The sequence below is a fragment of the Teleopsis dalmanni genome, chromosome 2, assembly GCF_002237135.1.
Source record: "Teleopsis dalmanni isolate 2A chromosome 2, ASM223713v2, whole genome shotgun sequence".
NCBI lineage: Eukaryota > Metazoa > Arthropoda > Insecta > Diptera > Diopsidae > Teleopsis > Teleopsis dalmanni.
In genome coordinates, this window is record NC_051847.1 from 94,581,998 (window position 1) to 94,597,421 (window position 15,424).

The following is a 15,424-nucleotide window of genomic DNA, read 5'->3' on the forward strand; positions in this document are numbered from 1 at the left end:
AAAAATCTATGGTTTATAAGAACTAATAAAAAGTATAAGCGATTGTATTTTATTTGAATAGATAATATGATTTAAGTTCTCGTTGATGTTTTAAATATAATAAAAAGAGTCAGTGAGGAGTAATTATATTATTTAAAAAGTAATATCAAATGTTTACAGAACCCTCTCCCTAGCAGCACTGCATTCTTTGATATCAGCTACAATGTTTGCAGTACCTATCACTCCTTTTGAGGAAGTGCAAGCCATTGCTTCCCATCATCCCCTTCTATAATTGCGGTTTTCGAAACCCCGTTCATAGCGTCCAAACCCAAGTACCTTTCTCTGTGGCTATCAATATAATCCCACCTCTTCAAACTAATTAGAACTTTCACATACGGTTTTAACTTATTTGAAAACATATATGAAGACACTTCTTCCTTCAATTTTAAAGGAAGTAGTAAAAAAAGTAATAACAGTAATAATAAAACTAATAACAGAAAAAACAAAAAACTAATAAAAGCAAAAGAAACAAATAAAACAAAAATAAACAACTAAAAGAAAAAAAAAACAAATAAATAAAAAAAAAAACAAATAAAAGAAAAAATAAGAAAACAAATAAAAGAAAATATATAAAATAAACAAAATAAAAATAATATAACAAATAAAGCTTTAAATAAATAAAATAAAAATAATATAACACTAAGGACATAAATAAATTAAATAAAAATAATATAGTAAAAAAGATATAAATATATAAAATAGATATAATAAAAGATAAAATAAAATAAATATAATAAAAGATAAGATAAAAATAACATAAATATAATAAAAGATAAGATAAAAATAAAATAAATATAATAAAAGATAAGATAATAATAAAATAAATACCTATAATAAAAGATAAAATAAAATAAGAAAACAAAAATATAAAAAAAAAAGAAAAAAAACCGAAGATATCATATATAAAGAAGACATTAAAAAAAGAAGATATTAAGAAACACTAAATAATATAAAAAAAATTGTATAAAGAAAAATTAATTTAAGTTATTTTGTACAATTGTGGGATGTGAATTATTATGTAAAATATATCGTACAGTCTATAGATCTTAACAGTAAACTCTGAAAATAATTTTGTGTATAAATATCTAAATTTCAGTTTAACTAAATGGAAGAAAAATCGTTTTAGCCTGTTGTTAAAAGGCTACCTTTTATATTTAATCTTTTTTTTTTAATTTCTATTGTAAGCAACAATGCAAATGCAAAAGCTATGTACGAAAACACAAACAACAAATTTATAACATCTATGTGTGTTCTGCTCTATTGTTCTTTGTATGTATATGTTTATAAAGAAAATTTAAGTGTTAAATTGTGTATGGTAGTCCACCTACTAATAAGAACTATTTAAATGTGTGATGTTATGTAGAGTACGATACAGAACAAAACATAATAAATTAGGGTTAAGATGAAAGAGATCGTTAGAACAAGAAACTTAATTTAGGGAAGTTGTTGCTCTTTTTGAAATCTGGGGAGTTCTGTAGGTATATTGCCTTGTATACCAACAGCTCCCTTGTGAATTGTAAACGGGACTTGATAGTCGTAATTGATGAGTGTTTCCACGATATACACCTGACCGCTGCTAGAACCGAGTATTACAGTAAATTTTATGATTTCATAAGATATAAAGAAGTCTATATAATATATTACAAATGTTTACAGTTCATAGCGCAGTCTAAATTTTTTTTTGGAACAAGATTTTTTCCATTGTTAATTTTATACTGTGAAAAATTATTATTGTGTAACGATAGTGGTTTAATATTAGGTTACAGAAGTCAAATATATAACAAATGCTTTTAGGTTAAGCATTTGTTGTAGTTTAGATTTTATTAGGAACAAAAAGACTTTTTTGAATATTTATTTAATTTGCACAGTCCGGGTATGGAGATACTGGCTTGTTCAGAGAAATTTGAATAGTTGACTAATAAAGTTCGAAGTAATGATATAAAATGTGGGCGAGAGATATGAGTTGAGTACAAAATTTTAATCCATCTGTGTTTTCAACATATAGCCCTAATAAATTTAATTACGACTAAATTTTGGACACCTTTTCGAGGTGTTTATGATATTTTTCGTTAAGATAGTTGAAATACATTATAATTTATTTATCACTTCGTTAGCTATATACTCCAATAATATCATAGGTTTTTCAATGGTAATTATTTTAATTATAATTAACTTCCTTTTTAAAGGAACTTGTAAACATAATTAATTTCAATACATTATTTTTTTTTTCAAATAAATTTTTAATGATTGAAATAAATTATTGTCTAAATAATAAATTAATTTTATTTTTGTTTTGAATATACTTTAAAGAGAATAAAGAATAATTGTTCGATTTTTTGAAAAACTTTTATCACTTTTCCACACAAACCTCCATATGGAAGCCATAGACGATAACTTAACATCAATATTTTTTAGTTTTTCATTTTTTTTTGTTGATATATTTTTAATGATAACATACCTTTTATTATATGTTTCAGTTATATTTATCCAATATTAATATTTTTTTTTTTGAACCACAAATTGTAATAGTAGTAGTCGTAGACGGATTAAATTAGGATATTTTTTCGCTGATAATAAAATTTATATTTAAAAATAATACTACAAAAACAACTCACTTTTTCGTAAATATGTATATGTATATATTTAGGATTTATGATATAAGAAAAGCTATATAAAATTATTAAGAAAATAATTTATTAATATATTTAATTATTTAAAGGAATATATTTATTTAGCTAAGAAATTTGCTGTAACGATAAATAAAAGAAAATTAATTCCATTATTAGTAGCACTGCAGTATAATTTGAAATATTTACAAAAATATAGTTTATTAATTAATAATAATTATATTTTAAAAAATTGAATGCACTTTTTTCATTAGTTTATTTAGTTGGTACGATTTCACAGCGAAGCGAAGGGCTTGAACCGTTGTATTTTTTTTTGTATCACAGCTTTTACGCTTGTCTTTGTTCTATTTTTTTTTTTAGAGGCCAATGAAACCGGAAAAGAAATTGTAATAAAATTTAAACGGGATTTAAGTTATAAAAAATTACATGCGACTGACTTGGTATCTCACCGACGATACTCGCTCGTATTTAACAAAACAAACAATAAAATAAAAAATAATATGTAAACGTCAAAAGGACAAAGTGTTTCAGAATTACTGAAAAGTGCAGCAAAACAAGTCGCAGTCGCAGTCGTAGTCGTAGCCGTAGTCGCAAGTCGCAAGTCGTAAGTCGTGTAATGTCGGAATGTAACGTTACTGTTGCGAGCAAGCGTTACGCTGTGTGAAGTCAACGCTGTACATATGTGAGTTACTCAAGTAGGTGGAGGCGCATCAACATCACACAAGAAAAAAATTGACGGCAACCCGCCGCGTATGGGACAATATAAACCAAAATAGAAAGAAAAATAAATATGGAGTGCAAAAATAAAATAATAATAAAAACCGTCTGACGGACGAACTTGAAATTGGGGAATAATAATAAAAATAAAATAGGGATAAAAGCAAAAAATAAAAATATAACGAAAAATGGGCTAAAAATATTTAGCGAAAGCGAATGTTTTGTAAGAAAATGATGTGAAATATGTGCGGAAAATCTTATGATTTTCTGATGTTGCATTTGACGTAGTGAGCTAGCTGGAACAACATAAGGTGCAAGTTACTGGATTAACTGCTATATAGATTACGATAACAATTACGATTACGATTAATATTATAATTATTATTATTATTGTAATTGAAATTTTTTTTTAGATATAAATGGTATTTCTATGTATTAGTACAGATATACACGACCGTTTCGATAATGCACTTTATAATATTTTTTTTTTTTATTTAAGTTATATATAATAAAATTTATTTATATTTTTTTATACCGTATTATGTTACAAATTTGGCGAATTTTTTAATGTTTTAAGTTTTAAAAGAGAATATAAATTAAAACCGATGACGATTATACGATGACGACGACGCGATTCAAAGCCCAAGAACAAATGTTGTCTGGCGGCTCTAGAGTCACGATAACTTGTATACGACGACGGCTAGCAACGATGAACGATGATGAACAGAATTACAAATAAAAGATGATGGCAAAAGACGGTGGAGACGTCGACGGCGATGACGATTAGCAAGGAGCAGCATTAAAAAAATCAAAAAAATTGCAGAGCACACAAAAAAAATATATACAAAAGAAAAAGAAAAATACACAAGAATATGGGAAAAAATTAAAGAGAAAAAATTCAAAACTACAGTGGGACAAAAGTATACACTTTTATATACAAATTAAATTTTTTTTCTTATATGAAAAAAATCGCTGTTACCCATACATAAATGTATACTTAACTATGTATAAAGTTTAAGCTGTGTAGCACAACACACCAGTAAAGCAAGCAAGCAAGCTTTTTTTATAATTTGTAATATGCAGTCTTCTTAGTGGGCCACTACCATTTTTGATGCAGGAAAAGTAAAGGAAATAGAAAAATAAAAAGAAAAAATAATTCTTTCTATTGGAAAAAAATTAAATACATAACACCCATTTGCCACCATTATTTTTTTTCACCCACCCTTTTACCATTCATCCATCCTTACCCTTACTACATCATCATATTCGCTGTAGTTGTTGTTGTTGTTGCTATTGCTATTGCTGTTGCTGATGATGTCCAGAAAAATCGTGGAGTTTGTTATGTTAAGCAAATGATATACACACATACATACATACACATATACATATGTACGTAACCGCTATACATGAAGCGCAGCAAGTCCAAGTTTATGTTTAAGAATTTTTATGTTTGCAGGGAAGACATTGCGAAACAAAAAGAAAACAACATGAAATATCGAGAGAGCAAAAACAAAAAAAAGCACAGGCAGTTGCATTTATTTACGCGTCCAGATTCGGACAGAAGAAAACTTTTTTTTTATCAAATGAACGGACTCACATACGTACGACTTGAAATTGAAGAGAATCTTAAATAATTTGGAGGAGAATAAAAGAATGAAATTTTCAGTGCGAAATATGTGCCTGGAAACAAAAGCACAATTGACAAAGTAGTCTTTTACTCTACAATTTCAACTGACTGAACAAAACTTTAGATTTGTTGACAGACAGTGGGCACATGTTTAAAATATTTGAAAAAAAAGAAAACTAAAAATGAAAAAAATTTAAATTTGAAATAAAAATATAAAATTATTAATAATTAAAAAAAAATTATTATAATAAAAAAAATATTATAACAAAAAAATTATTATAATAAAAAAATTATTATAATAAAAAAATATTTACAATAAAAAAATATTTATAATAAAATAACTATTATAAGAAAAAAATATTAAAATAAGAACAATAAAACTTTAAAATAAAAAAATTATAATAAAAAGAAATTTAAAAGAAGAACAATAGAAGTTTAAAATAAAAAAATAAAAAATTAAACTCAAGAAATTAAAAATAAAATACCAAAATTAAAGAATAAAATAAAAAACTTAAAAAAAATTTTATGACATAAATCAAATTTATTAAAAATTTACTATTTATCTAATATAAAACTCCAGTTAGAATTATAATCCAAAACTCCAGATAGAACCCAAAACATGCAATTGCAATTGATAAATAAATACAGTCTAGTATAATTGTAGCAGATGACAAAACTGACAAATCGAAAATTTTTAATAAGTCAACCGAGAGTGAAAGAGGATTTGTTACGAAATTTTATTAAATTCTTTTTAGTCTATATATTTTGTAGGTTTCCTAAACTAAGCTTGTTTTATACTATCTTCCATAACATAGTAGAATTGTGATTAAGAAAAATCAAAAAATTGTTATAAGTCAATTGAGAGGTAAAAAGGTTTTGTTACGAAATTGTATTACAGTTTCTTATTAGTCAATATATTTTACAGCTCTTATTAGTCAATATATTTTACAGCTCTTATTAGTCAATATATTTTACAGCTCTACTACAGTACCCTTGTTTTATACCATCTTCGATTGTAAAATAAAATTAAGGTTCAGAAAAGTCATAAGAACTTTTATGCTTATGAATCCACAAAATTCCGAATTAAGTAAATTATGTTGTTATGTAAAATAAGATGAAAATTAATAAATAAATATTTTAAATAAGAAAAATAGAAAAATACCCTACAAACTTTTATGATATTTACAATTATTTAAAAGAAATCATAAAGGTTTTGTTAAGATTTTACCACAGTACAGAAAAGAAATTTTTTCTTAATATTATATACAGTTGTATGCGTTTACGAATATGAATAACCTTAATTCACTACACAACTATATAAAAGGATATGGATGAGACATACGAATTACAGAAGCTAGAATAAAGGAGGGGACGCATTGAATAGTATTGTGTTTGGCAAACATTTAAAGCATTTTTTCTTGCTTTCCACTCTCAATTTACGTTCACATTTTTTCCGATTAAGCTTCCTTCAGAGAAGTCCAATCTTCCATTTCATTCTAACAAAGCATGGCGAAAAAAATCGTAAAAAATTCTGCACAGAAAATAAAAATTTTTACAGAAAAAATTATATAAATACGAAAAAAAAATTCAAAGGTACGAAGGGGTGTGGGAATGTCTGTAACCACCCTCAACGTCTTGCAACATTGAGTGCTCAATACTACACAAAAGTGAAGGCGGTGGTGCGACGTTGGATACAAAGGAAAACCTACAAGGGAACGAAAAGTGACTAAAATAACTAAAAAAGAAGAAAATAAAATTCTACAGTAAATAGAAAAATATATTTTTTCAATCATCATATTCCACCATATTCAATCCATAAATGATTAGAATATAGAATATAGGGTATTAACTATAGGAGAAGTGAAATTTTGTAACTAACCAAGTAGTTGCCGTAGAATAGTTTAAAATTTCAAATTTGGCCAGCAGTTCTCCATAGAAAAATTTCAGAAAAAAATGCCACACCTCTATAATGACACCAACATAAACCCCTTTCTTTTGCATCCACTAGACTCTTTCTGAAACATTCGAAAAGCTACTTCTACACTACTTGCTACAGAAAATATACTTGTGTATTGTGGGAAAAAAAAAGAAAAAATTCAAAAAATTAAAGAATCAGGCAGCTCCACTGAAATACATAAGCACAAATGTAGATGGCCTGGCCTGGCCTAGCCTGAGCAATGTTGAATCATTGCCACGCTTGGACACCGGGCAGCTACACACAAATACAAGTACAAGTACAACCAAGCGGCAATCAGCAATGATACAGCGAAAAGCAGTCAGCATATCAATGATATGAAACACGAAGGGCAGCAAGTAGCAAGCAGCTCTCTTCCAAACCTTAAGAGTCCTCCTCGCATTTCTTTCTTTCTACTGCACCTCATCTCCTTACAGCCTTACAACAATATTTCACTTAACCACTTTCACCATCCACCATCTTCTTGCTTGCGGTCGGTCTGCTTGTAAAGAAAAAAAATCCGTTGAGCGAAAAAATACAGCGAAACAGAAAAAATTTCAACATAACACACATACATACATACACAACACTCACAGAACACCGTTAAAAACTCTGATCCCAATACTGAAATAAAAAATCCGCAAACCAAGAACATGTGCAGACCCTTCTAGACGACACACATACCAACACTCACTCAGTTCCGTTAAATATAAGACGCGGTATGGAAAAAGGGGGCAGAAAAAATTCTGCAAAATAAAAATGGAGCAGAATGAATGGGACAATATAAAAGCCAAAAGAAAAGAATAAAAATGTATGGCACGGAAAACAAGCAAGCGGCAGGCAGACTACTTGAGTGAATATTCGTAGCATGAAAGCAAAACAAAAACAAATAATTTATATTTGTCTATGAAAATGTACTAAAATCACAAAACAAGTAGTAGTAGACGAAGATGTTTATATTATTTAAAAGCCACTTCCTGAAATTATTATAAATTTCTTTTTTATTTTTAACATATTTTTAATATACTTTATGCTTTGAGACATAACATTTTTTTACATTAATTTAAGTTTAAAAAGTATTTAATAAAATATTTAAATTTTCGTAAATAAAAATTGTGATATTAACTCGTAATTGTGACGTCAAAATTGTTATTTTTCCTTAGCATTGTAAACTCGCCTTATTCGAAGTTGCTACGTAAAATTCGAACAAAACTTGAAAATGGTTTGTGTATTTGGTGTATAAATTTTTATGTAACATAGCATAAATCATACAAAGTAGAAAAAAACATCGCCAACATTTTTCAATATTGCTGCAGATAATCGCATACCATAGTCTGACGATGAAAATTAAATGAAAAATTTTTAAATATATAAATGAATATTATAAATATATGTATAATTATTAATAATAATAAATACACAATAAATATATTTATAATTATACAATTCTGTATGTACATACAGTACAATAAAAATAAGAGGACTAAAAAATATATACAAATTCATTTTATGTTCAAGTGACGACTCTTATACAACACCATAAAATACATATATGAAACGTAAATATTATACATTTTATTACCAAAAAATAAAATAAAATTACAAATTTTAAAATATTGACTAAAGTTGAATTCAAAGTAGATAGCCAAATATTAAAACAGAACGGGTTCCAAGAACGGCCAGGTTCACGGCACTTGGTCGTCGCCGGAACCACTCGTAGCCAGTGACGACCAAGTGCCGTTCAACACCTCCGAAAAGGACTTCATCAAGCAGGTCCCAGAGGGTCAGAACAACAATAAACCATTAATGGAGTTCATTATTTGGACTTTGAGTACAAAGTCGACCTAGGCCTTATCACAATTTACAAGGGCACGCAAACTATTCTAAAAACCTTATGTTAATATATTTTAGACCGGAAAACCACTTTACTTTAAAACAAGGTCTTTAATCTCTATGTTAGTGATATCGGAGAGACGTTTGAGAAAGGAGACCTTTTAATGAGTGCCGCAACAAAATGACTTAAAATTCAAGAAATCTGAATTAAATAAGTTGTAGAGCTCAATATGTTTAAAGAGTTTGAGAATATTGAATATTAATAACAAAAAAAGTTAAAGCAAACTTTAACTTAAAGTTTCCACTACTGAAGAGGAAAGTTATAACCACTTATTCCTGGACGGGTCTTCAAAGCATAGACGAGTAACGGCAGTAAAATAAATATGTTAAACTAAATCTTTTAAACGATTCAAGAAAATATAAGAATTAGGTATTTATAGGTATTCTTTTGATACGTATTTAGGTATTTATAGGTATTCTTTTGATACGTTTTAGTCTTTTATTCTCTTATTCTTTTGATAAGCCTTAAGTATTTTCGGTAACAAATTGAATCTTAATACAGATTACGAATATTAAATCTTGTTAAATATTGTACCAAGATAAGTAACACTATCTCAATTCAGTGGTCTCCACAATATGATCTCTCCCATATTGTGGAGACCACAATATCTAATGACCTATGTCTAATGACCTACATATATCTACTTATAGACATATTGATAATACAAGTATGGTGTAAACTTAACAAATAGAGAGCCTTCATTAAGACATATTTTCCTTAAACGTGCAACGTTTTTAGCCGCAGTTTTTATTTTATATACAAAGTCCGCGAACAATTTTCTAAATTGAACAAAATTTGCAGATCATGTTGTTGTCCGGTTATAAGCGTTATCACTATATTAGCGCCAATTCAGGTAATTCAGAGCAATTTAAATATTATGATTGGAAAACATTCCATTAAATCATATTTTCCAATAAAGAACGACAAAACAGTAATGTTGCGATTTGTGTCAAATTCTGCAATTATAGATAATATCTCGGCCTATGCATTTTTGAAATTTAAATTGATGAACTTGTAGATATTAAAAATATTGGATAGTAATCAAATTGTTAAAATTAAAAATATTAACAGATATTACTATGTATGAAACAGAAGTACATTATGAATTAAATGAATGTCAGTGAGAATTAAGAACAAATAAATCCATAATTCCCAAAGTCCTGAAAGTACTGAAACAATATATTACCGATAGACATAATACTACACAACTCTCAATATCCTTTATATAAATAATTAAGCTCTACTTAGTTAGATTCGTATTAATTACAAAGCAAACTCATACACTTTACTCACACATGCAGTCAATACTCAACATAATTAAAATAAATAGATTAAAATAATCATAAACCAATATGCTAGCAATTGCACTACAAATATGAAAAAAAAAAATTGTGTATAAATGATATATACATATATAAAGAGATTTGAAAATATATGTTCATAAAGTAGAACGTGCTATAAAATGTACATAACGTAATACTCTATAAAGTAGGTTCTGTACTACTTTTTATTGACGCAACATGGCTAGAGAGCTACTTTAAGTCCAGAAGGGGGCACAATGGACTCTACGTTCGCAGTGCTACAGTCCCATAACAATAATACAATGTAATACTTAATGCTTTATAACATAGATAAATAGGATTCTATTAGAATAAAATAAAAATGTAAGTGAAAAATTAAAGTATATGTTCATTACAGACAAACATATTTAACTCAAACCCAAACAGATTATATATGGATATGATTATTATATTCTCTATAAACATTCACTATAGTTCTTACATCCATAAATATTACTATAATTACTATAATATATATAGTTATATATACTAGTGGAAAAAATTGTTCAAAATTGAAGACTTTACTGAAATCTTTTCTTATATATATGGCATATTCTGTCGATCCATAAGAAAAAGGGATTGTTCCAACTATTTTTATTTTACCCTATTATAGAAACGAATACGCAATACCTGAATCCAAATTGTAAACCATGCCAATAAATTTTCAAAATAAAATTTTAAGAAGTTAATATGTACTGATTGTAACATCTGATCGTAATATTAATAGAGCAGCTTCTTAATCCCTACCAGAGATCTTATGTTGTATTTCTTATCTTATGATATTTTATCGCTTTATATAATATCTAGAAACGAAAAATGTGTTTCTCGTTCAGCAAAAGTAATTTTTACCCAATTGAAATCAAGATCAAGTGACATTAACTTGTCAGACATAACCTCGCCCATTCTAAATGTATACCCTAGCTATAACTCTTCTCCACATGCTTTCACCGAACTAATTCCGGTTCGTAATATAGACATACATTTCAACTTGAACTCTAGTGATTTAAAGTTCTGTTCTATTGAAGTGACAACCAACTTTCTTCTTCTTAATCTAAGCTAAATTTAATTACTCTTGTGCCATTCCTCATTCTCTTACCAACTTTGATACATATACGCCATCACTAATCCATGTATTCCCCATGCTGTATATCACACTAGGAATCAATACAACTATTTAATCAATTCTATAATAGGTCAAAAAACCTATAAATATATCATACATATAATATATTATATGTTATGTTATATTTAAATTATAAGATTTAAATTGCTTCTTAATCATTAACTAGCTTCAATTTTAAAAAGTATTGTAATTATGGTAGAGGAGTACATTATATTGTTATTGTAATCTACCCATAATGGTAAAATTCAATCTATATATGATTCTGTTTATTAGATATTGTCATATGCGGAAATTTAACTATTATCCAAAATTTTGATGTCATATTTAGATATTCAAGTCTTTACATTCATTGAAAAAGTGATCATTCAAAAAAACGTTTTTAAATAGTTTATATAGTAAATTTATTGTAAATATTATTTACAGAGTATTTACTATAAATACTTATAAATATATAAAATATATATATATAAAATATATATATAAATAAATATATAAATAATATATATATAAATAATATATATATAAATAATATATATATAAATAATATATTTATAATATATATACCATAGATACTATAGGTACATCCATAAAACAGCTAATTTCACAGTAGTAAATTTTTTAATATAAGAACTAGCTTATAAATTTTTTCCGTAATAGCGATCTATGCTAGACTTCATTATTTTGGGACTGTCATTTTTATAAAAAATATGATACTTTTAGAAATTAAGACATTCCGAAATTAGAACCTCATTTCGTCATGCATCGAATATTCTGAAATTTGAGATTCTGGTTCTAGTTTCAGAAAATTTTTACTTGTCATCTATTTCCTTCTAGTTCCTTGTACGCTAGAGAAGAACAACATAAAATTGAAAACTGGGAGCCACTACACTCATTATTCTTCTATGACTGTCGAAAACATTTATAACTTAGTTATATGTTTCTAATGGAATGAATTATTTCTTCTTAAGCAAATGGATAATCTTTTGCCACAACATAATGACTTTTTTATTCAAAAATTAATCCAAAACGAAAAATATCATGGATTACTTTGTATAATATAAGTCGACTCTACTTAGAAGCAGACAAGACTTCCAGTCACATTCTTTGTGACAGCCCAGCTTTGATCTGGGCCAGGAGGAGGTCACTTTGTCGAGAACTACTCTCCCTTTCTGACATTAGAAAGTTGACATTCTGGCTTTCATTCGGAAGGCGAAATCTCTTCTGTTCGGTTAGGGTCTGTTGGGAGCTGGTACCCTGTTTATTTCCATTTTTATATAGTATATCGAGTTCTTATAATTTTGTTAAAGAAATGCAAATGATAATATTATTTTTGAATTAATTTTAATTACTTTTTTAACCGAAGAACAAAGTGGTTCTATTCTGTGAGCGTGTACTGTATTCGTAATCAGTCTATTTAAAAAAATGTGATGTGCAAAGTCTACTTAACTGCAGTGCAAATCTTATCAAAATGCATAAATCAAGTTTTTTCTCACTTTGTACTAGCAGATTGTGTAGAATGTTAAAATTATTTTATATTTATATTTCTTTTATATTCTATAAATATATATACATATATCTATTGAAACATCCTTGAATGGATAAAGATATGGTTTATTTTTACTTTGGACTTGTGCTGAATTGAAGTGAGGAAGACATGTGCGGGTTTACTAAACCAGTGATGAGTTCCCACCCAATAACATTATAAATATAATATAACTTCTTATGTATTCCCTGACTAAAAAAAGTTTTAACCAAAACAACTAATACTTTTAATACAGATAGATTTTTACAAGAAATTCAATGAAAAATATAAGAATACATAAAAACATTTCCACGAATATTCTACACTTTAAAAAATATTGTATAAAACATAATTAGTTATTTGAAGAGTTTCATAGTAATTGCTTTATCACACTCGTCAAAAATAACAATAACTATCAACTTCAATGACTAGTACCAAGAATAGAACTCCTACTTTTAATACAATGAAAATTTCAGTTACTTGAGCTGGGATTATGGGATCCTTAAATGACATACCCGAAAATATAATTGTTTCATTTCTAAAACTTACCTGTAACTCGGATTCAGTAACATCTATCTCCCCGCGATAAACAAAATCAATGATTGTTTTCAAATCTGTAAATATGATGTCGGCAGGTAAAATAATTGTTGGATGTTTACATGGATTTTCCAAAAGCAACTTTTGAAAATAAGAAGAACAAGCCGACAGCACAACCTAATAGAAAATATTTGAAAAGGATTTTAGTCTTTTTCGCAAAGATAAAAACAAATGAAATATACCTTGTGTGCCTTCAAAGAGCCATGCTCGCATGATAATGTCACGTCGACAAATGACAAATCTTCCCGCAATTGTTGAAACACTGAGGTCATGGTGTTCTGGTAGTTATTCCAGCGTAAGCTGAAATATTGATGACTTCTTGCAGCCATTCTTGCTTTTTTGTGTTATAGTTACAATTTTATATACTTGTTTGTATTAGAAATTTTATCAAATCTACAAACAATCGTGTTTGTTTTATTTCCTTCACGTTCCAGAAAATCTGAAATAAAAAGAATTACACATTATAATTTATACTAAAATATTACTTAATTTATTAAAATATAGTCTAATATATATAGTCTAATTAATATTTCAAAGTGACTTTATTCTTTATATAAATTTTAGTTTAGAAATTTTTCAAAGTTCCATCATCGTATAATGTGATTGGATTACAATTTTCTTAATAACAGTAATCAAATAAATATACTTAAGAAGTGAAGAAAATATAACCTGTTTTAAATATTTAAAAACAAAAGTCTTAAAATAAAAACCACCGAGAATAGCACTACCTTATCCTATTTGTTCGAAAGTTAAGAAACTTAAATATTGGGTGTTAGATATATGTATCTATTTTAAATAACCAAAGTAATTAAAAAATGTTTGAATGATCCATTTTTAAGCTTCTAGTTTCCCATCTTGAAATCTAAAAACTATTTTGCTTGTATTAAAGACAAAGTATTTGTTTGATTGTAATCTGCTATAGAAGATAACAGAGCTTTAAACACCTTTGTATAACCTTGACAAATAGTGTATTACAAAATATTACTCAATAAGTTCGTATGATGACCGATTAAGACAACTTCAAGCAAAAGTCAATTACATTCAGAAAAAAATCCCTTACAACATTTCCTTTTCTAGAATTTCAATGAATATATATATTATAAATAAATAACCAGATGGGGACGCAGTCCAATGGTAACAAGTTTACCTAGTGAAATAGTGAATAGTCTTAGCGAAAGAGAATTTTAATTTGGAGTTCATTTTTTCAGAATTTTCTATTTTAATCAAGCCATACATTTTTCGTTATTGATTATTTTCGTCTTTTGATGCAATTTCAAACATTGTCACATACAGTACACCCGCGGGAAAGTAAGACCTGTATGTCTGTCGTAAGACAGTAACATCTCTTGATACTATTTGGACTTTATGTAGTAGTGAGTTAGCTTCACTTGTGGCCCACGATCGATGGTGTTAATCTGGCAACACGGGGTCAGGGCTCATAACTACGGCTATCCTAACAAATGAAAACTTCATTTCATTTGGTTATAACCCAAAGTTACACCAGTAGAATAACATACTTATATTCAGTTACTTTCATTCGATGCGGAGTACATTTCTTAACTGGTCGCTGAGACTTAAAGAACATTAGAGATATAGGATGGTCCTCATTCCCTTCTAATGAAACTATATCCAAACGTTTAGCTGTAATTGACACCGGTGGTATCCCATGGAATTTTGATGAGAGCGTTTATCAACGCATTTTATTTATACGTGTGTTAAGAGTACCTTGGTGTTCATAATCATGTTAAAAATGATGGACTTTCTCAGATACAGTATCCACTTTCAAAAAAACTTCTTCATGGACAAATTGTTGATATCAGACATAATTAATCCACATCATTTTTAAAACTTTTATTATGTTTTAAAAAATAACTGCTGAATTTAAAAAAAACTAGAACGTTCAGTATTATCGGTGCTTGTATAGGCACATTCAAACCTAGCAAAACACCGAAGAATAACTGGAGAGAAAAGATATACTGCTTTT

The 15,424-nt window shown here is 27.6% G+C and overlaps 1 protein-coding gene across 1 annotated transcript; it reads right to left on the bottom strand.

The window, feature by feature from the left end:
* Nucleotides 1-13,239: 13,239 nt before the first annotated feature.
* Nucleotides 13,240-13,875, bottom strand: LOC119675096 (broad-complex core protein isoforms 1/2/3/4/5-like). Its single transcript, XM_038086284.1, has 2 exons — nucleotides 13,623-13,875; nucleotides 13,240-13,557 (listed from the first exon to the last, which is right to left on the bottom strand). Exons 1-2 carry the CDS (start codon nucleotides 13,767-13,769, stop codon nucleotides 13,240-13,242), a joined length of 465 nt encoding a protein of 154 aa, XP_037942212.1. The 5' UTR covers nucleotides 13,770-13,875.
* Between the last annotated feature and the right edge of the window lie 1,549 nt (nucleotides 13,876-15,424).

Coding starts and splice junctions, on each gene's coding strand:
- LOC119675096 (XM_038086284.1), bottom strand. CDS start 13,769: ATGGCTGCAAGAAGTCATCAATATTTCAGCTTACGCTGGAATAACTAC. Junction 13,558..13,622: donor GCTCTTTGAAGGCACACAAG/GTATATTTCATT, acceptor ATTTTCTATTAG/GTTGTGCTGTCGGCTTGTTC.